At 36.6% G+C, this 23883-nt stretch overlaps 1 protein-coding gene across 2 annotated transcripts in view; it reads right to left on the bottom strand.

The window, feature by feature from the left end:
* Positions 1 to 23883, bottom strand: part of LOC126334639 (transcription elongation factor B polypeptide 3) — a 156730-nt gene that overhangs the window by 68030 nt on the left and 64817 nt on the right. For both annotated transcript variants that reach the window (XM_049997078.1, XM_049997079.1), the window contains exons 5-6: positions 17840 to 17937; positions 10268 to 10467 (exon numbers count right to left, since the gene is read on the bottom strand). In XM_049997078.1, the coding sequence (XP_049853035.1) occupies positions 10268 to 10467; positions 17840 to 17937 (298 nt within the window). The remainder of the gene's footprint in view (positions 1 to 10267; positions 10468 to 17839; positions 17938 to 23883) is intronic.

Genomic DNA, 23883 nt, shown 5'->3' with positions numbered 1-23883 from the left:
TTATGTCTCTGTGAATGATTTGTGTCTTAGGTTTTGTGTGTTTTTTCCTCCGTACAGTTAGTGCATTATACTTAGACATAAATTATTTTGTTGGGCTATATATTGGAGTATTATAGGCTCATTTTGTATCATATTGTAATGTAATGTATGTCTTATTATGATATAACCTATGCTGCAGGCCCAAATGAAAAGTAGAAATTATATTTCATACAAGTGCTGTTGCTGCAACTGGGAGTTGGGGATATAATAGACATGGCCTACACCTGAATAGGAGAGGAACAGATAGGTTGGCTAAGGTTCTCACGCATAACATTACAGGGGCCACCATCACAAAAAGCAGGATGTCTGTGGTTATGGTGTCAGCGAGAAACCTTTTTTATGTTAAAATTGGGATTCAGGTACCCTGTTTTGAAACAAGCCCCACAAAATACTTAAGGCGGCACAGAAAAGTAAGGTTAGCTTGATGATGATGATGATGATGAGTCCCATACTCCGTTTACCGAGCGTAGGGGAGCGACGCGGGAGACCCGCGCCGCCATACTAGGCAAGGTCCTAGTGGAGGTGGTTTGCCATTGCCTTCCTCCGACCGTAATGGGGATGATTGATGATGATGATGAAGACGACACAAACACCCAGTCATCACGAGGCAGGTGAAAAATCCCTGGCCCCGCCGGGAATCGAACCCGGGACCCCGTGCTCGGGAAGCGAGAACGCTACCGCGAGACCACGAGCTGCGGAAAATGTTGTAGGACTGAGTAATAAGGTAGAAGAGTTTTTTGTCTGTCTGGTGGAAACTTTAGAAAGCTCCAAAGAGACAGACATCCTCTGTACGCCTGAGCACCACGTAACCACAGGGTTAGATAAGTTACATGTTAAAGATTAAACTCTTAGTAGGTTAATTAAGCAGAACTAATAAAGAAAAAGGAGGAGTTTTCACATGTATTAAGACAGAACGCAAGTTCAAAAACATTACGACAAGTAGATTTTGTAGCGATCAGCACACAGAAAATGTGTGTTTGTGAACTATTACTGAAAATATTTCACTTTTAACTGTAACTGTATGTTGTCTCCACTGGGAAATTTTGAACTTTTTATGAGGATTCCGAATTCTTTATTGTGATATCTGTCAGAAAGTATCATGCAGTTTTGTCTGTGGTGACTTCAATGTAGATTTTCTGAAAGAGTCTGACAGGAAAAATGATCTGGAAACCTTACTTGAATCCTAAAGTTTGAGTCTGGTATTCAGCTTTCTAACATGCGTGGGTAGGGACAGAAGAGCACTAATCAGTAATGCTTTCTTTGGAGAAGCTCAAATCAAGAAAGTAACTGTTAACCAAGCAGCAAATGCTCTCTCTCATCATGATGGACAGTTAGCCAAGATAAATAACTTAGTGCCTTACAGTATGGATTTGTTACAACAATTAATAACTCCAGACAAATGTTTTTTTTAAGAATAGTTTACAAAAAATGACCTGAAATGAAATTTATAAGGAACCAAATGGTAACAGAAAATTTAATTTATTCTATGATAAATTCATATAACTATTTGAAAATAGCTTTGTGCATGACCTAAAAAGCCATGGATTACTACAGGGGTATCTTGTGAAGGGAAAAGAAAAATGTGTATGTTGTAAAGAACAAGTAAAGATTCTTCTGTAGTTGCACACTACAAAAGATACTCAAAATTACTAAGAAAGGTTATTAAAAAATCAAGGATCATACACACAATGTCAGAAATGTGTAATTCTTGCAAGAGACATGAGGCTATATGGAATGTAGTGAAACGAGACACAGGACAGCCGGTCACAAAACAGAATAACATCACAACTGAATTGCAAGGACAGGTAATAAATGTAGAGTCACAGGTAGCAAATGAATTTAATAATAATTGCTTAAATACATTAGAATGGATAGGGAGAAAAAGTTCAGGAGAGTTACTCTACCGAGAATGCCATTTACATGTTCACTAACCAGGTTTTACAACCATTAAATAATAAAATAGTGTCAGTTGGTGTCTCAGGCACTTGACTGTGTGATTCACATTACCCTCCTAGATAAACTGAACTTTTATGGGATTTATGGTATAGCCAACCATTTGATAATGTCATATCTAACACAACAAATGCGGAAACTTGTACCTACTAATTCAAACAATATAGTCAGGGGACATAATTCTGACTGGGGAGAAATCAAAACGGGTTCCCAAAGGCTCAGTCTTAGATCCACCACTCCTCTTCATATATGGAAATGAATAGACAGCAAGCAGATTTAGTACTTCTTGCAGACAACAGTAGTATTGTAATCAATCCAGCCATACATACAGAAACAGAAAAAAGGTTATACAAAGTTCATAAATGTATCATTAATTGGTTTTCTGCAAATTTTAAAAAGACACAACATATTCAGTCCTGCAAATCCAGGTGTACTACACTAACAATAAGTGTAACACGTGGTAAGGAAATAATAAAAAGTGTGGAGACTTCAAGATTCTTAGGTAACCCTATTGATGAGAATTTAAACTGGAGAAAACATATTCTGGAACTCCTAAAACAACTCAGTTCAGCCACATTTGCACTTAGAATCATTGGAAATCTTGGGGAGAGAGAAATCAGTAAGATGGCATATTTTAATTCAGTGATGTCATATGAAACAATGTTCAGGGATAACTCATCTTTAAGAAAGAAAGTCTTTGTTGCTCAAAAACATGTTCAAGTGCGGCTATCAATTCTTCGTTCGAAGTGAACCTTCGTCCAAGACGAAAAATTTTCAGTTTTGGTCGAGATGGAAGTCTGACAGCCATATCAGGTGAATAAGGTGGGTGTGGCAAAAATTCATACCTTAGTTCACATAATTTTTCCATGGCGACGACACGAGTGCGGGCACGCAATGTCTTGATGGAAGATGACTTTCTTCCTAGCTAAAACCAGCCTTTTTTCATGTATCTTTTGTTGAAATGGGTCCAAGAGGTTAGCATAATATTCTCCAGTAATTGTTTGCCCAGTGGGGAGATAATCTACAAACAGAATCGCCTTTGGCTCCCAGAAAACTGATGCCATGACCTTTCCTGTCAGATCAGCATGTTTCCACTGCTCTGACTGTTGTTTTGTCTCTGGGGTATAGTAGTGCACCCAAGTTTCACCTGTGGTCACAAACTGGCACAAAAAATCTTGTTCGTTTCTCCTAAAACAATCCAAACATTGTTCCAATTTGTCCATTCTCATGTGTTTTTGATCCAAGCGTACAGAGTCGCAGCACCCATCTTGGAGATAATTTTTTCATTTCTAATTCTTCAGTTAAAATGTGATGTATCCTTTCTGATGCCATCTAGCAAGAGTAAGCAATTTGACACACTTTCAATCAGCAATCCTCCATGACCATCTTGTGCACTTTGCAATGATTTCTGGAGTAGAGACATGTCTTGGCAGACCACTGTGAGGATCATCAAATTTAAATTCATTTGTCCACTTGGCAACACTTGAATATGAAGGGACAGAGTCCCCCTGCGTATTCTGGAAATTAGCATGAGTGTTCTTTGCTTTCATACTTTCCTTACAAAGTACTTAATCCCTGCTCGAATCTCTATTTTTTCCATCTTCGCAAATCACTACATGGAAACAATAACAGAGCCACATCACCGCCACAACTCCCTTCCAAGAACACTGATGTGGCATGTGTTTACAGGCAACAGTTCAATGAATATCACACGAACAACTCGTTGCACTAGCACTGACCTCTCGTGGTGATTCTGAGAACTTTTCATACCACCCTCATACAATACCAGAAGGAAAAATGACATTCATTACTCCACACTACAGTGTCTTTTGGACAAAAATGGGTGTACACTGCTGCAACAAAAATTTTTGATTGCTTTCCCACTGATATAAAATGTGTGACAGTCAGCACAGTAAAATTTGACAACAAACTGAGAAAGTTTCTCCTTGATAACTTCTCCAATTCCGTTGAAGAATTTCTATTATTGTAATTGAAAAAGGTGGTGGTAGGAACTACTAACACACATCTATAAATCTTTTTTCTTTCTTCTTTCTAGAAATGTGCAGCATGTAACCATACATATGAATTAATTTTTGATTTGAATGCAAAATTATTCATTCCACATCATTACGATTTATTGTGTAAAATGCAATAACAAAAAGAGAGCACTGTTTCAGAAAAACAACTTGTGATTCTTAGGTAATATAAAAATGCTCCTGCACACTTGCCTTTGCCAAGTGAGGAATTTTGTGCCAAAAAACAAATGACCGTCTTGTTTCAAACATTAAAATACATACTGAAAACATACCATTTTGACACTACTGATGACATTAAGGAGAATTTGTCATACATACTACAGCATATGCCAAAAGGGACTTTTCCAGGATTTCTGGGCAAAATGGAAAACTGCTGGGACAAGCATTTGAATACAGGCAGTGTGTAGTTTGAAGACACAAAGACTACAACATCTGTAAGTTAAAAAAAATATTTTTAAGAATGTTCAGTTGTTTCCTCAATAGATTTTGTAACAAGCAACACTATTATTTGCAATTTACGGTCTCCCAATGTCTGCATTTGCAAACACAGGAAGCAACAACATATAAATGGAAGGATAACTCTTTAGGCTGTGTAGGTGGTACAGTAATGGGAAGACTTCTGGGTTACCTGTGGTGCCCCCATTTAATGTCAGTTACTATCACTAACCGGGCAGTCTACCTCTATAATTTCATAGACTGAACGTTTTACAACAATAATTATTTTGTGATGGTGGCAGCAAACATTTGTACCTACATAAAATTCAGTGTACTTTCATTCCCAACTGAAAAGCAACTGTGTGGTACACATCAATAATGAGAACTAAAACAAAAACTAAGCAGCTGACCCACACATTCCAATAATTTTAAATTCCGTTGGTGATTGCAATTTCTGGACAACCTCTTAATTACACATTACTTTCTCTGGGTCTTCTGACAAAAGTATGAGAAGAATAAGGACCTTTAAATGCAAACCACTTATGATAATACCCCAAGAACAGAATTCGAGATAGAGGGGAACATGGTGCACATTTCTCAGGTATTTTATTTGCAACTTTCAGTCTAAATTATTATAAATAAAGTCTGTTAAATTGACTGCAGACTCATTTACTGGCTTTATACCTTTCATTGATAACTTCGTGGGAAGCATTGGATCACTTGTCCAGTGTTTTCATTTTAAGCTGTGTGCTAGCAGAAACTTATCACTGATTACAGGAGGAATAATGCTCTTGAGATTCAAGATAATAACTGGTGAATAGTTGGTGCACTGTACCCTGATTTGGATGTGAGGTCTGTATACATTCCAGAAAGAAAATATGGCATTCATTATGGCCCTGAATCAACACACATTTTACTATCTTACTTTTATTGAACTGCATATCCATGTCAATGATCAACATCACAGATTATATTATACCATGACCTGCATGTATTAAAAGAAACAAAATGCAGGATGTCTGGGCTAGAGGTATCGAAAAAACATTTGTTTGTGTTTCATTGCCTATTCAGGTTTACTGTAACTATTTGTCCAACATTGTACATGGGGCCTCAAACATTTTTGTGCATGTTGGCATAGTTTAATGTTGGCACTGCTTGTAGATCTACTTCTTGCCACATGTTCATAGGCATGACACGTGTTATGGCCTCTACTGTGACGTAGATCCATTTTCTTGAAATTGTCAGATCTTGAACCTTTGTGCTGTAAATAATGTCCTTGATAAATCCCCATGCACTGAAATCCAGTGGAATCAGATTGGGAGATGGAAGGGGCCAGGCTATGACACCCTCCCTTCTGATCCAACACTCAGGAAACATTTCATGGGAAAATGTGGTAATGCCCCCATGATAGTGGGGTGGGACACCATCCTGTTGGAATGGCATAGTTTGTCAACTGTCAAGGTGTTGAGATAATTAAAAAATTAAAATAATAATTAAAAAACAACTTTTGGTGCGTCTCTTTCTTACCCAATCACTTCTCCTGGTACCTCACTTCCCCATATTCGACAGTGCACCATGGAGCGAGGGAATGAGGTATGGCTAGTTCTCTACTAACTTGTCTAATGAATTTACATGGGCTTCCAGTGAATGCTTTGTGTCCACAGTCTCATAACACATATGCATTTTAAGATTTTTCCAGCATTAGAAATCAAACTTCCCTTTCACAAAGAAATCAAGCCCACAGATAAACGGATTTACATGTGAGCGAATCCACATTCCACTCTTTTTGCACGCTGCTAGACATATGCTAAGGATTTAACTCTGTTAAGGATTTATCTCTGCTAACTACAGCACATACTGCAGCTTTCATTGTGGCATTCACATTTTGGCTGTCATGAGTACGTCTGCCAATTGCACAGTAAACATTTGTGCACATGCACCATACAACTCAGCACTGATCATGAAATGGTGAGGATCACATCTTGGAGAGTGTCTCTGCATATTTACCCAACAACATAAAATATCGAGTTCTTTCATTAATGTATAGCTCTAGCCTGGACACCCTGCAGATTAATTAAACATGGAACTACGAAAATCCCTAAAGAAAACAGGAATGACAACAACAATAAATGGGGTCATTATTTCTCATCTCTTATTAGTAACAGGTATGCTGAAATTTACCTAGAAAAATTTAGCAAATTATATAAAATGCTCATGTACGTTTAAAAAAATCTGAAGCCTTTTTACATGAACTTTTTGTACTTTCTACTGAATTTAAGTGGTTACCAATCCCAAAAACTTAATCAAGCAGATTTAAATAAACAGTACTGACTCTATTAAATTCATTTTATTGAGTCGCATCCCAAAACATAATTAACAGAAACTAAACCATTCCTATGTGCAACAGAATGAGATTGGTAGTAGTAAAGCCTTTGAACTCTATTTGAAAACCCATGGTCAGTTATCAACGATACCTGTCGACTCTTGTGAACGTCAAGTGAAAACGCATTTTACAGAGTATTGGATACTTTTGTAAATTGTAGATAAGGATGTGTCCACAACATTAAAACTTTTTCTTTGACTGATATTCAGTGAAAGGAAAATGATGTACTTTTAAAGCTGTTCATGTTGATAACTAAAAACACTGAAACCAGTAGATGTACTGTACTGTCAGTAAAAAAACTCCAAACTCATTAAATATATGATTACAGGGGCTTAGTGAATTAACATGACGCATGGTCCAGATGGCTTGCTTTTGGGCTAAAAGCTTTAAGGGAATGTGTGAGTCTGATTGTAGCCACGATCCCCAGTCTGTAGTAGTACAAGTTATAGTGTAGTTAATGAGTACTTTGATACCAATAAAAATTTACCAGATTGTATATAACCCAATCCACAATATGTAATCGACCAAAGTTACAAAAGCCTGGTTTTTCTTAGTTTCTATCAGCAAATTAAACTGTATGGTTCACTTATATACTGGATCAATCTCATTAACATTATTTCAGATCACATAATTGTAATTAACAGGAAGTTATAATTAAATTATAAAACCTGATAATGTGATTTAACATAGTGTCATAAATTTCAGCAAAATTTATAGTTTCACTCTTATAATTGCATTATTATACTCCACTAGAAATGTTAGGAGAATTTGTAAATTTCAGCTTACCTAAAAACAGACTTTTGGAACATTTATCAGTCATCTGATGTATTTAATGTGACTTGTGCACATTATGTATCATTACATTAATGAAATATCAATTAAATCAGTTGTAATTAACTTTTTCACTAACAATTCTCCAACATTCTGATGTAAACACTATTGATTTTCAGTCATTTTGATACTATGAATTATCATCCCGAACTTATACATGAAATTCCATTTTGGAATTTTGTACCGTATCTCAATTAATGTCAAGAATAAAATCCAACATGAAATCAAAATGTAATTAATGGTTTTACAGTAGGTAGTGTTACTGTAACTTCATAATCAAATTTCCACACAAAAGTCAAGAGAACAATATTTAAAAATGTATTGACAGAATGAATCATCATTTATTACCTTAAAAACTGTACTAACAGTTTGCTGTAAATCATTACCTTTTCATTATAAATAGTAAATGCAATTTTTTTTCGACAATAGGCCAAATAGCATACATTGTTAAGGTAGGGTACATATTGAGTGGTCACAGTTTGGCCAAAGTAATGACAGAAGGTCTGTAACAATTGCTGTTTTGTCAGTCATGCCGGTAGAAAACAATCTATGTGGTCACATCTTTGTAAATGCTTACGGAAAATACATATGCTGTTAAAAGGATTCATCAGTGTTTTGGAAAATATTATTTTTACATCCAAGTTTTCATCACATTCAAAATCCAGGCAAATTTGCAAAATACATACCGTAATGGACTTTACTGGTGGAGGAGACTGGACGATTTGAAGCTAAGTATACCACTGCAAAAATTACACCACTCTCATACTATGATGAATCTCTCCTACAAGCAGAGGTTCCCAGCCATGCGATCAACTTTTTGAAACTATCTATATGGTGGTGTGGGTTAAGATGCCAGGTATCATAAACTGCAACCATTCACCCTGGTGGGCCTTTGTTTGCAAGTAAATGAAGGAAAAAAATTCAGGATTTTGAGTGATATTCAACAGCATTAAAAGAGTTGCATTATATAGCCTGGTTGCATGGTATAATGGATTGGATAACAACTTCACGAGTACAATGTTACGGGTTCGAATCCCATCAGGTGCATATTTATTTTTATTTTTAAATCTTTATGAAAATTACTTTGATCACTATTTTTATTCAATTAATTGGTTTAAATATAATTTTTTATTCCTATTTCTTTGTCATGTCATTTTAATCACCATATGAACTTTATCAATTGTTTCATTTTTTCTTTATATCATTCTTTTTCCAATCAGAATTTTTCTCTCTATAAATTTCATGATATTTATCTATTATAATATTCAATTATTTGAAAATAACACTCTATCAGTTAAAAGACAAAATAATGTATTTATGTTTGTGCCATGGTGTCAAGAATGTATTTTTGTTACCAGATGTGCAATGTTTTTTGCAAGGTAATAGTCACACAAACATGTAAAACATAACCTAAATACCTATTGCACTATGAGCAAAATGACACACATGAAAACTTCAATGGAAAATGGGATTATAAGTCAAATGAAATTCAGCAAAATTTGAAACAAATAATGAATGCAATAATGCGGACAAAAAATAAAAAAATAAATTAATTAAGTTGAAATTAATACATAAAAGTAATTAAAAACACATGAAAAAAATTTCAAGTGGAGAAAGAATGACAGGAAGAAAAATGAGAACAAATGAAAAAGTTGATATTATGAGTATGCGACAGAAGAATGGAATTAAAAAATTCCATTTAAATCACTTTGAAAAAGTGTGTGCGCTCACACACACGCGCACACACACACACACACACACACACACACACACACACACACACACACACACACACACTTTACACCACCTTCCAAGATTCAAACCCATGACTTCCTGCACGTGAAACTGATATCCTAACCATTACACCATACAAGCAAACTACATAATGGAACTTTTTAAAGCTATTGAGAGACATAGAAATTCTGAATTTTTTTTCCTTCTATTACTCATAAATGAGGGCCCACAAAGGTGAGTGGCTGCAGTGTGTGATACATGGAATCTTAACCTACATCACTGTACAGATAGTTTTAAATGTCAATAGCACCACTGGGGACATCTCCTTGTTAATGAGAAGTATTTTAGCCAAAACTGCAGTGGGAGTAACACTAGACTTCCAGACACTCAGTTTTGAAAGTAAAGCTCCCACTTAATGGATATATTTGTGTGATAACCCAGTTGGACCACCTGCTCACCTAATTTGATTGTGACCAATATTTTTTCCTCTGAAGATTTCTGTAAGTTCTATGCACATCATCCTGGAAATACCAAACAGTCAGGAGAAACAAAATGATAATTAAGACAGTTGTTCCACCCGCAATCACTTGAAAAGCTGTGGAATGTTTCTGGGTATAGTTTGAACACTGGCATCAATAATGCCCACCACATCATCAATTTTATATTTAAAAACAATGGGTCACATATGTTTTTTTATGAATGAAATAACATGGATGTTCATTCCTTTATAGGTTTAAAAAAAATTAAAAAAGGGGAAGAATTCCATGAAAAAAGTGATGGGCACAATTATTTACTTCCCACTTATATGTAGAGATATCCACTTTACATTACTTTTATCACCATTATATGAACTCACCATATACATTTCTCGCCACGTCTCCATCTCTTCCCGCTCTTTTGTGCGGAATGATTTCTTACAATGGAATTCCCACAGTTCATCAGTTTCTTCAATAAGGTAGGGGTTGTAATGTTCTAGCATGAATAACTGATCTGGTGTAGCAATAATGAGGACTGGTTTAAGCAAGTCATATGGTACACCTCCTGTGTACTCAATTGCTGAAATCAAGAACAATAAACATTATAAAAATTAGTGTGAGATTATCAAATGTATAAAACTAATATGAACAGTATGCTACAAAAGCATGGCTCAACAATATGCGAATGTAAAAATGTTTCTATGTGGTGGCGTTATTTTTTTATTGGTTTGGCTTCTACAGACCACATGAAATAATTTGATTTCTTTATTTTGTCCTTTCTTTTCAGTAGTTTTTCATTCTTCGTCAGTGTTTTTGTCTTCTTTCTTCTGCCCATACTGCACTTGTCCTTGTCTTTGTTTTCTGCTGGAAGCCCTTGAAACTTTTTACTTTTCCTCTGAACTTTTCTCTTCCTCCTATTTCTTCCTTCTTTATTTCCATTTCTCTCTGGTCTGCTTTAATTTCTTTCATTCATGTGATTGATATTTTTAGGTTTCTGTCAAGAACATTAAAAAATTCTTTTGTTATCCTCTTCTGATCTGGCCTTTTTAGGTGCCCTTAGAATACAAGCCTTCTATTGTTCATTGTGTCTGATACTGGTTCTATTTTTACATAAATTTCTTTACTACTTCTTAGTTTAATAAATATTAATAAGAAGAAGATGGCAGCATATCCCTATACAAAACTGCCTTGGTTCAGTTCACACCACATTTGAATAGAGACTCAAACTTAATTTATCAGTACCAATTTCATCTGCCGGACAATGAATAATGTGCAAATTTCTGCAACCTCTAGTTTGTACATGTGACTTTAAACACCAGGAGCATTCCATAAAAATACTTTTAATAATTTAGAAAGAGAATGAAAATCATAACTAATCATAATTCATTTCAAGGTATAATTTCTTATGTTTATATATGCATTATGTTTTCACTTTTTCCTACATCATGTATGCTCTCTTTCTTTGGATGGCAGAGTTGTTTCGGAAGCAAAAGAATTGGGTTATTGAATGAAAATATGCAAAGGATGCCAACTTACTTATTTAACTCTCTCCACAATCTGCAATGATTCTAAGAGCAAATAAGACTGAACTAACTTTTTTATTTTTATTTATTTATTTTTCGGGTGTTCCGAAATGTGCTTTCTCCAGTTTAAATTCTCATCAATATGGACGCCTGAACATTATGAAGTTTCCATCCTATGTATTATTTCCTCACCATGTGTTACACTTATCACTAGTATAGTACCTCTAAATGTGCAGAATTGAATATGTTGTGCCTTTTTAAAATTGAGAATGAGACCATTTACAGAAAACCAATCAATGGCACTTTTAAGAGTATTGTTTATCATTTTTTCTGATGCTGTATGTATGCTTGGATCGATTACAGCACTAGTGTCATTCATAAAAAGAACTAATTCTGCTGGCTGTATATTACTCTGAAGATCATTTACATATATGAGGAACAACGATGGACCTAACAATGAGCCTTGGGGAAGCCACATATGTAATTTCACTCCAGTGAGAAGTATCTCTCTCAATTACATTTGTTGAATTACTGAGTACCCTTTTGGTTAGAAACAACATAATCCATTGGTTGGCTATACCATCAATTAATTCCGCAAAACCTCAGTTTATCTATTAGACTATTGTGATTCACATAGTCAAACATGTTAGACAGGTCACCAAAAATACCAAAGGTTCTATTTTGTTACCTAAGGCTTGCAAAATTTTCTGATTTAATGTGTAAATGGTATTCACAGTTGAGCAACTCTTCTGAAATCCAACTGTGAATTACTGAGGATATTATTGTTGGTCAAGTGGAATACTATTCTAGAATGCATCACTCTATCAAAAATGTTGGAAAATGTTCTCAGCAGTGAAACATGTCAGTAGTTATTGACATCTCTTCTTTTATCACCTTTCTTATAAAAGGGTTTAACAATGGTGTATATCAACCTCGTTGGAGAATGCCTTAAGTTAGTGGTGCACAACATAATCCAGGTAAGACAGGGCTTATTATATGCGAACAAAACTTCAGAAAAATCATCAAATGCAGATGAGCCTTTACTTTTGAGAGAATATATAATTTTCTTAATTTCAGAGGGAGAAGTGTGAGATACCTTCATATGATCAAATTTTATGAGAGTTGCATTTTCAACAGAATCCTTTAATTTCTCTCTTCAACTTTTTGTCACCATATTTTCTACTATATTTAAGAAATAGTTAGTAAACACATTTGCTTCCTATGAGTGATCACTTGTAGCCCTTCCATTTAATTCAGCAGAGATGTTACCCTGTTCTTGGCCAGAAGTCCTGTCTCTTGTTTGACAACATTCCATATGGCCTTATGTCGGTTGCTGAAGTAACTGATTCCTCACATAATGTACATGTTTCTTAAGTTTTAATGAGTTTTCTTAGTAATTTTGAGTATTTTTGTAATGTGCAACTACTGCAGAATCTATGCTTGTTCTTTCCAACAGATACACTTTTCTTTTCCCTTCAGAAGATACTTTAATCCCTCTAGTGATCCCTACCTTTTTAGCTCATGCACAAAGCTATTTTTGAAAATTACACGAATTTATCATAGAATAGATTAAATTTTATATTACCATATGGTTCCTTATAAATTTAATTCCAGGTCATTTCTTGTAAACCATTCTTTAAAAAATTGTCCTGGAGTTATTAATTATTCTAACAAATTTCCACTGAGGAGTATCCATGCTGTAAGGTACTACGTTATTTATACTAGCTAACTGTCCATCATGATGAGAGAAAGCATTTGCTGCTTGGTTAACAGTTATTTTCTTGCTTTGAGCTTCTCCAAACGAAATATTATCAATTAGTGTCCTACTATCTTTACCCACCTGTGTTGGAAAGCTGAATACCAAGATCAAACTGTAGGATCCAAGTAAGGTTTCCAGATCAGTTTTCTTACCATATTCCTTCCAAAAATCTACAATGAAATCACCACAGACTATTAACTGCTTGTTGCTTTCTGACAGATAGCACAGTAAAGAATTTGGAATCCTCAAAAAAAAAAAAAGTTCAAAATTTCCTTTTGGGGACCAATATACAGTTACAATTGAAAGTGAAATGTTTTCAGTATTAATTCACAAGCACACACTTCTATCTGCTGATCACTACAAAATCTACTTGTCTCAATGTTCTTGAACTTGTGTTGTGTCTTAATACATGTAACAAGTCCGCTTTTTCATTATTAGGAGTAAGCTGCTAGAGCAGGGGGATCCAACCTTTTAGCCTACCTGGGTCACACTGGAAGAAGACATGTATTTTTGGACTGTACTAAATAGAATTCAGAGTTTCAGATTGAAAATATTCAATTTATCATAATTTTACATTAACAGAATTTCGTGGAAAGTTCTTTCTTTTCTTTACAATCATGTATTCGATGCTCACTTCTTGGGCCACACTGATACTTGCTTTGTGCTGCATGTATCTAACAGAATTTTATGGAAAGATTTTCTTTTCTTACCAATTGTATGTTAAATGCTCACTTCTTGGGTCACATTGAAGCTGACTTTGAGCTACATGCCGCACACAGATTGAACACCCCAGTGCTAGAGTGTAACCTTTTATATAACTTTCCAACCGCTGTGGTTATGTGGTGCTCAGATCACTGTCTATCTTCTTAGAGCGTTCTAATTTTTCCGAACACACAAGAACGTCTTCCACCTTATTACTCAATCTTCTAAAATTTTGATCTCCTAACATTTTGATGAAATAATTAACCTTACTTTTCTGTGCATTCTTAATCATTTTGTTGGGCTCTTCTGTTATTTTTACTTCTTTCAAACATGGTACCTGAATCCCGATTCTAAGGAAAAAAAGGTTTCTCTCTGACACCATAACAACAGGCATCCTGCTTTGTGTGATGATGGTCCCCTGTACATTATGTGCAAGAAGCTCAGCCAACCTACCTTTCCCTCTCCTATTCAGATGTATTTCATTTCTAGGATATTCCCATCTTCCAATTGCAGCAAAAAGCACTGCACTCATGTGCTTTTTCATTTCAGTCAGGAACAGCCAGCTCTATCACATGGCTCACAGCAGTGTTAACTCAGGCTCATTATGGTGCTGTAGGATCTCCACAAAACTCCCACAAGTGTGTGTAGTTGCTACTCCTATTTCATCCAGGTCAGCTCTAAATTTACAATCTCTGTCTTTGGCCAGGCTGTTCCCTGCTCCACTTTCTATAATAAACTAATCCTCTTTTTCAAAACCTTTTCACAAATTCCCTATGACCTCGGTCACCTGGCAAACACTAGCACTTGGCATCATAGTACTTATGACCTGGTACACTATTCCTAATTTGTCCTGTACCATCTGGCCTACACCCCTCCCATGGCTACTGCCAAGCAGCAAGAATCTTTTCTTCTACTCTCTTTTGGTACTGGTCTACACTGAGTTTCTTTGCTAGAAGTCTGATGTACCTTACTGTGACCTACAGCTGGATGAGACACTTCCCCTCCTACTTCACGTAACAAGTCAAACATATTACATACTGTAACATCAAATGTAGACTAAGTTGAAGAGCTGTTCCCATTTTGCCCATTACTTGTTACTGTTACCCATTTAGCAGGATCTTTTTCCTCTTTAACCCATGTAGTTCAAATTTTGTGTAACTAATCCAGCCCAAAGGGCACAAAGTTTTGTCTCTTGTTCAATGAGTGAGTCTCTCTCTCTCTCTCTCTCTCTCTCTCTCTCTCTCTCTCTCTCTTTTTTTTAGCTTCTGTCATCCCAGTGGATTTCCAGACCTCAATCCACACATACCACTCCCTGCTTGACTACCCTACAGCAACATCCACACTCATCATGCATTGCAACACCAATGAAACACTTTATTTCACTTAAAGCACTTTATATTACACAAGTTTTTGTAATTTATGAGCCTCAAAAATTGGGCCTACAGGTCCAAAAATCTAGGTGCGTGTTGTAACATAAAACGGTAATTATTTTCACTCAAAGAATTAACTCAGTACCCACTTAACTGTTAATTAACTTGTGTCACAAAAAATGTAACTTTAATCTCTACTTATCCTGAGTATTACTTGAAATTAGACAATGTTTACCACTGACAGTACGTGGTCTGCTATGCATGCATGATGTGGGTTTGTGTGACAGTATAAAAACAAAGCCTCAGATCATGAAATCTTCAATTGCCTATATGAAGGATACATAAAGGAATGAATTTATTACAAAATATGCTTCACGAATCATTTTACTCTATGAAAATGGACTATTTTTAACCAGCAACACAAACACAGCTTCAGTCGGACACCAGCGCTGACGACCTTGAAGTCTGAAGTAGTAACCAAACAGAGTAATTTTAACATCTGTGTTTGTAGAAAAATCACCAGAATATTTTTCCACTTATATTTCATTCTCTGTATAGTATTGTTACAGCATCAGAATCCTTGAACACTGAGAAGTAAAATTAATGAACAACTTATATGCACTAATTAAGCTGAGTCATCAAACCCATCTGACATAATCTGCCTCTTGAACATCTAACCACCATTGTACAGATATATTAAATGCCACAGGATTTAGGTTAGTATCTCATTTCTGTAGAATGGAAATAGAGAACTGTAGAGCTGCCACGTTCACCTAGAATAGTCATGCATTTAAGAACACAGATGCTAACAAAATTTTTCTACGAATAGCACCTGGAAGCATGTGCTACTGAAGCAGAATTTCATAAAAAAAATCCTTTGTAATGGTTAGTGTATATTAGGCACCTACAGAAAACTTTAATACATTTGTAAATCAACTCAAAGCTCTACTGACATACTTAAAAGACACAAAAAAGCTAAAAACATTGGTCGCCGGTGATTTTAATATATATTTTCTTAAAAATTTTTCAACTACGAATATGCTGCATTATAATCCAACTTAATTCATACAGTGAACTTTTCAACTAGGGAAGCTAATTATTCCAAAACACCCACTGTTAATATCTTTATACACAGGACCAAGGGGGAAAAAGTTTTAAAAGATAATATATTTTCACATTTGTGATTTATATGAGAATCATTCATTTAGGATCTGAGACAGGAATATCTGCGTATCTTTTCTTTTGTAGATGTGTTGATAAGATTCTCTCGCTCTTCCAACCACATCAAGTGGTTTAAAATCCCCATGCTTACAACCGAGTACTCCACAGCCATTGTTAAGTGAGGACTGTCTCATGATTGCTGCTGCCATCCTTAGATAGGTGTGCTGACGTCTGTGACATCACTGGTGCATAATGTAATGCTTTTGTTGTGTGCCCACTTCAACCTTCCAATGACTGGGTCTCAAACTATGCTCAGCTGCAGGCCGCTATCTTTATTGAGGGTGGTTTTACAAATTTTTATTTCAATCATTTCCTTCATGGCACTTTCCCAGAAACTGTTAGTCCATGTAACACAGGGTGTACACATGGACAAGGAAAAAAAATTCCCGAGTTTTTCCCGGTTAAAAATACACTTTCTCCCGGATGAAAACACATTTTTTCCGTGTTATTAAACGACTGTATATCTTCCCTCGGAACTATAAAACTTATCAATCCTTTGACCGGTTATGTTTTTATACATGGGCGTAGAAATTCCTGGCACTTTAGAAAAATCATGCATTCATTTGTTTTTTTAATTTTTTATATATGTTCTTTATTGCTGAGAACCTCCTCACTGTAGCTCATTGGAAGGAATGTATCTACCTATATAAATGAATCAGTAACCACTGCAAATAAAACATGTTTCGTGTTCAGAAAATTGTTCAGGAATGTACCTAGAACACTAAAAGGTTTCCAGTATGTCAAAATCAGTATTCAACACCATAATTGGTGAGAAAATTGTAGTCGCGACTATTCTACACATAAATAAGGTATGAGTCATGTGCCTAGATCTTCCTGATTATTCCCATACAAAAAAAGTAAATAGAACAAGACGTCTGGCAGAAAATGGTGAGCAATTTTTTCAGTGTATGCAGGTATGTCCATGCACGCATGCACTCAATCACTCTCTCTCTCTCTCTCTCTCTCTCTCTCTCTCTCTCTCTCTCTCTCTCTCTCCCCCTCAGAAAGTCAGAACAGTAACTGTGGACAGGAACAAATAGTTCAGAATACCAAAACTGTTGAAATAAATGGAAAAAGGAAGAATAATGGTTTAACATTCCACTTTTGATGTCTTTAGAGAAATCAGATGACAGCATCCTATTCAAAGGCACCACCTTGTCATTCACCTTAACTGATTTATGGAAACCATGAAAACCTACACCTGGATGGTCATATGCAATCTTTAACATCTTTCATTACTGTTCACATTGTGCACAAAAAGAACACTTCCTTTTTTCTCACAATAGCAGCAACAGTACTTTACCTAACAGCTTGGCTCTGAAGTGGTTTCTCAGGTCACTACCTATAATTTTTCATACTATTAAAAATTGCACTTACCCTCTATATTTTCCTGCAGAACTCTAACACAAATATCAAAGAGTGTTGGCACTTTAGTCCAACTTTTGCCACTCTTCAGCCCAGAGTACACCTTTGTCCTGTGAAAATAAAATAAGTTTTTTGTACAGTTTACATTGTTAGACAAATTCATTGTCTTCTGATTCAATATCATACTATCATAAATGAACAAAAGCTACCAAGTAAACTGCAAACAAGGAACATGTTATGTCAGGACATTCTTGTCATTGTCACTATTTTTATAAGTACAAATCTTCACAAAAGAAAACAGATGAAGTACTTAACCTTCAAAGCATGAAGCCGCAATGTAAGGAATGTACTTAAAGAGCCACATTCAAAACATATTCCGAAATGTTGATAACATGTACATCACGCAGCTGCAGATCGTCTGCCTGATACGATCCACTCTTGGCTCCTCATGTTTATATGCTTTGTATATTTGTAACACAAGGTGAAGATAAAATTTGAATGTTACTAGAAAACAATAGAAACTGTACATATAACTATCATCATGCAGGACCACATCCATAGTCATCTTGATATTTAAGCACCTAGCTGGCCAGAATACAGTATTAGTAGTGTACTGCTTGACACAGTCATATCAATTAAATATCTAGGGGTAATGTTGCAAAGTAATATGGAACAGGCACATAAGGATCGTAGTAGGGAAGGCAAATGGTAAACTCGGATTCATTTGGAGAATTTTAGGAACATGTGGTTCATCTGTAAAGAAGGCCACATACCCACAGAGGTGGCAAAAGTCATAGGATAGCTATATGCACATATATGGATGGTGACAGTATCACATACACAACAAGGTACAAAAGGGCAGTGCATTGGCAGAGCTGTCATTTGTATCCATGTGAGTCATGCGAAAATGTGTCTGACATAATTATGACTGCACAACAGAATTAACACACTTTGAACAAGGAATGGTAGTTGGAGCTAGATGCAGAGTACATTCCATTTTAGAAACTGTTAGGGAATTCAATATTTCAAGATCCACAGTGTCGAGTGTGGGATGACTATCAGATTTAAGGAATTACCTGTCACCAGTAACAACACAGTAGCTGATGGCCTTCAAGTAACGAATGACACTAGCGACATTTGCATAGAGCTGTCAATCAACACTGCATGAAATAACCACTGAAAACAAGATGGGACATATAACAAATGTATCCGTTAGGACAGTGTGATGAAATCTAGCATTAATGGTAGCAGACAACAGAAGTGAATTCCTTTGTTAATAGCACATCATCATAATCTGCACTGCCCCTTCTGGGCTCGTTACCATATTGGTTGGATCTCTAATGACTGGAAAACTGTGGTCTAGTCAGATGAGTTCTGATTTCAGTTGGTAAGAGCTGATGGTACAGTTCATGTTTGGCTTGGAGTCCATGAAGCCATGGACCCAAGTTGTCAACAATGCACTGTGCAACATGGTGATGGCTCCATAATGCTGTGGACTGTGTTTACAAGGAATGGACTGGGTGTCCTCTGCTCCAACTGAACTGGTCATGGAGTGGAAATGCTTATGTTGATCTACTTGGAGACCATTTGCAGTCATTCGTGGTCTTCATGTTTCCAAACGCTAGTGTCATGTCACTGGGGCACAATTGTCCATGATTGATTTGAAAATTCTGGACAGAGTTTGAGTGAACGATTTGGCCACCCAGATCGCCAGACATGCAACCCATCAAACATTTATGGGACATAATCGAGAAATCAGTTGCTGCACAACATCCTGCACTTGCAACACTTTGGGAATTATGGATGGCAATAGAGGCAGCAGGGCTCAATATTTCTGCAGGAGACTTCCACAGACTTGTTGAGTCCATGGCACTACGCTCCCTCGTCACCTCAGTTTAGAACACTAGTGCAACCGATTCTTGATTACCGGTCTGATGTTTGGGATCCCCATCAGGTTGGATTAAAAGAAGATATCATAGCAATTCGGAGGTAGGCTACTAGATTTGTTACTAGTAACATCAATCCACTCATAAGTATTATGGACATGCTTCAAGAATTCAATTGGGAATCACTGTACAGAAAACAATGTTCTTTTCGCAGAACAGTATTGAAAACATTTTGAGATCTGGCATCTGAAGTTGACTGCAGAACAATTCTACTGCTGCCAGTGCATACTTTGCTTAAGGACCACAAAGATAAAATAAGAGAAATTAGGACTCATATGGAGAAATATAGACAGCTGTTTTTCCCTCGCACTATTTGTGAGTGGATCAGGAAAGGACGTGACTGGTAGCAGTACAAGGTACCCTCCACCACATACCGTATGGTGCCTTGCGGAGTATATACCTAGATGTAGATGTTGATGAAGGTTTCCCTTGGAAACAAAGTCCGCTCCACACAAGCATCTCACCGAGTGACACGAAAAATATAGTACAATGCTGTAGAAGGTATTCGCAGTCATAGATCAGAGTACATGACCAAGCATCAAAGAATAACATTCCAAGATTCCATTAAAATGTACAAAAACTTACTTAATTATGGTTATAATATCAAATTAAATATCATACTTGGAAAACACCAATGAAGTTGGGGTAAAGAAACAGAAACTATGGCAAGAAGCCTCAAGCTTCTAGAAATTTAAGTTTCTTGATTGGGCGTCAATGGTGGGGGGAGAAAATTAATACACAACTGGCAATTGATACAGCATGTGTCCTTGATGAATTTTATTTTATGGGCTTTAAGCCACTGTCCAAGGTATATTTTCCTACCTAATGCTTTGTCTCTCAGTGCCAGACACATCATCAGAAGACTCAGAAAGTAGTATCAAGCTCAACAAGCTGAACTGTTGATACATAGCCATGCAGCAGTTGGCTCGTGACATGACAGGACTGTTGCCTATGGTCACAGAGTCACACAAACATGAGCTTGTAGTAGGAAAGAGTCGTGTAGATACGTTTACCTTATACAAATCAGCTTGCCGAGTTTGTTTAAGTCTGATACTGCTTTCCCCTGCTTTCTGTGTCTTTATTGCCTCTGATGATGTCTCTTGCACTGACACCCAAACCTGTAGATGTCAGACACTCAATCATTACCAAATATTGTAAGTCGATAGAATATTAACCAAAACACTGATTTAGTTCATGCTGTGTGCTGTTGTACAGTAGAACATGTATAAACGGCAATTAAAAGTATCACCAAAGCTATGGAGCACAGGAAAAGCATATCTGTGAGTGATTATATTGTTGATCTCATGTGGGTGAGGTGATAGTGTGTTCAAATCCCCCTGATGACAATTTTTTTTTTTTGTGTGTGTTTTTACACATGAAACTGTTATATGGGAGAACATTTTCCTGAGATGCAAAAGGACTTTATGCAGTTTGTAGCAATGTTCGTTTGGCAGTCTGCTTTCGCCTTGTTAGTTGAATGTTATGTACTTATTATTGATCTTATTATTTCGTTTATTATGATTATAATAATTACTATTATTACAATTACTTTCATACATGCGATGCAACTGTTTCTTTATTTGTATATTTTGTGAAATTACAAATGGACTCCATAGGCTTACAACTTTCAAACAAAAGAAGCAAAAGCAGACTGCCAAGAGAAGATTGCTGTACAACTCTAAGCAGTCCTTTTAAATGTCATAAACACATTGTCCCATGCAACACTTTCATGCATAATACAGAAGCAAATTTGTCACCATTGGTGTTTGATCCCATGCCCCATAGTATCAGTATCTAACACTTTACCAACTTCCCTGTGGATGCAACATGTGTTCGTTAGTTCCAATTATGCTTTTCATGTACTCTGTAGTTCTGATGTTACTTTTAATTAATGTTTATGCCCATTCTGCTGGACAACAGCACATAGTATGAATTAAATCGGAGTTTTAGTTGATACTCTATCAACATACAGTGTTTGGTACCAATCTGAGTGTCTGACATCTGGAGGTCTGAGTACGAGAGATGTAAAATTAGGCAGATAAACTGAGCTTGCACCACACTATAAAGCCCAAAAAACAAAAATCACCTGGTATGCAAATACTGGCCATCAAAGCCTGCGTATGATGTAAAGTGTGTCTAGAGAAGGGTGTAATAATAATGAAACTCCACAATGAATTTCCACACTGAGGAGGAGTACATGCTGACTTGAGACATCCTGGTAAATCAAAGCTTCATGATGGACTGGGAGTTGAACCTGAGGCCTTGTCTTCACACTGCTCTACCAACTGAGCTCTCCACGCAAACTCATTACCTGCCCTTACAGTTAAGAACTGCTTTACCTCCATCTGTATCTGTATCTCATTTCCTATCTTCCAAGATTCTGGCAGAAGTAAAGCTGTGAGGATGGGTCATGAGTCACACTTGGATAGCTCAGTCAGTTGAGCACCAGGAAAGGCAAAGGTTAATTTTAATCAGCTGCAACTGAGGCTGTTGGTTTTTTAAATTAAAATTAATGTTTATACATTTGCTGACAGGGCTGCAAAATGTTGAAAATATTAAAGGCAAAGGTCCCAGGTTTGAGTCCTGGCCTGGCACACAGTTTTAATCTGCCAGGGAGTTTCAGTAATTAAATTTCCTGAAAGAGAAAAAGTGTATGCCATATCAAATTAGGCCCCAATTTTTGCATTTCAGGCACAACTTTGAACCAACTGAGCTGTTTGAACAGCTTCACAGTCTGACTCAAAACTGTGGTCTGCCAGTTCCTCTCCTCTACTTTTTATATACAAAACTTCTATTCCATAGTGAAATGTACACTATAATCCAGAAAATAATTTTAATCATGTCAAAGTTCAATAATTCCACAATTATGTCCAATTCTGTGAGTTTTATGCTTCTTGGAATGTGAAGGATTTGACAGATTTTTCAATACATCTCTGACCTCTGATCACTTTTCTTTTTCTTATTATATATTTTGCCCACACCACATGATCAATTGTTTTATATAAATCTTAAGCATTGCCATCTCTGAATCTTACATCTTTGAAGTTATAACTACAGTAGACACAGAATTTACTTCATAGTTCCAATATGTTAGTTTCACATTCAGACTTTACAATTCATTCCGCTATTCTCAAGTCTTATCTGCTTCACGCGACTCGTGAATAATTTTAATGCAGCATTGCCACAAATGAAACTGTTATCTTGTGAAAGAGGAACATTTGTCAAAACGAGAGAATTAGTTTTAGCTTTTAACCCTTTCGCGGCTACGGGCATACATGTATGCCCGGCAGTTAGAAGACCAGACGGCTACGGGCGTAGATGTATGCCCAGCCGGCGGGAAGTCCAGGCGGCTACGGGCATACATCTACGCCCGGCAGGCGGGAATACCAGACGGCTAATGGCATACATATACGCCCGGGCTCGGGAACAGGTAAACTTTCACAATAGAGCGGCTGCTGGCTGTTGTCCACTTTTCAGACAACACTTTCATTGTCTGGTCTTCTTTGTAAAGTGAGAAAGCACTTTAGTTTTCCCCTCCCCTGCACACTTTCTGCTTACGAGTCTAACAATCGGCCAGTCCGTTTTTCGCTTCTGGTGAGACGACAGCGTTCGCGTGTGTAGACTTTGCCATGTCGGGACACAGTTTATCGGACAAGGAAATCATGGATATCCTCATGAATAGCAGTGACGAAGATTGTAGTGATACTTCGGAGCTTTCTTCCGATGAAGAGTTGGATGCTCCTGGACTTATTGCTGAATCCTCGGTATCACGAACAGAAGATTCTTCCTCTGAAGACGGAAAAGAAGATAGAGTAATTGAAACTTCGTCAGGAAAAAGAAAGTATGACTGGACGGAGAATCATCCTGTGACGAAACGACACCGTTTTGTGAACACATTTAGCGGGTTAAAGGTGGACTTCGAAGAGTCAGCAAGTCATTTAGATTTCTTTTTGTACTTCATGTCCATGGAATTTGTTTCTGCCATTTGTACACAGATCAATAATTATTATAAATTTATTACTGAAAAAATGACGACAGTGCCCAGTAGATTAGCACGCTGGAAGCATATAGAGCCATCAGAATTTTATTGTTTCCTAGCATGTTCTCTGC

Source organism: Schistocerca gregaria, chromosome 2, assembly GCF_023897955.1.
Source record: "Schistocerca gregaria isolate iqSchGreg1 chromosome 2, iqSchGreg1.2, whole genome shotgun sequence".
NCBI classification, from domain to species: domain Eukaryota; kingdom Metazoa; phylum Arthropoda; class Insecta; order Orthoptera; family Acrididae; genus Schistocerca; species Schistocerca gregaria.
Note: the sequence above shows the minus strand (reverse complement) of the source record. Positions and strands in the feature narration are given on the sequence as shown.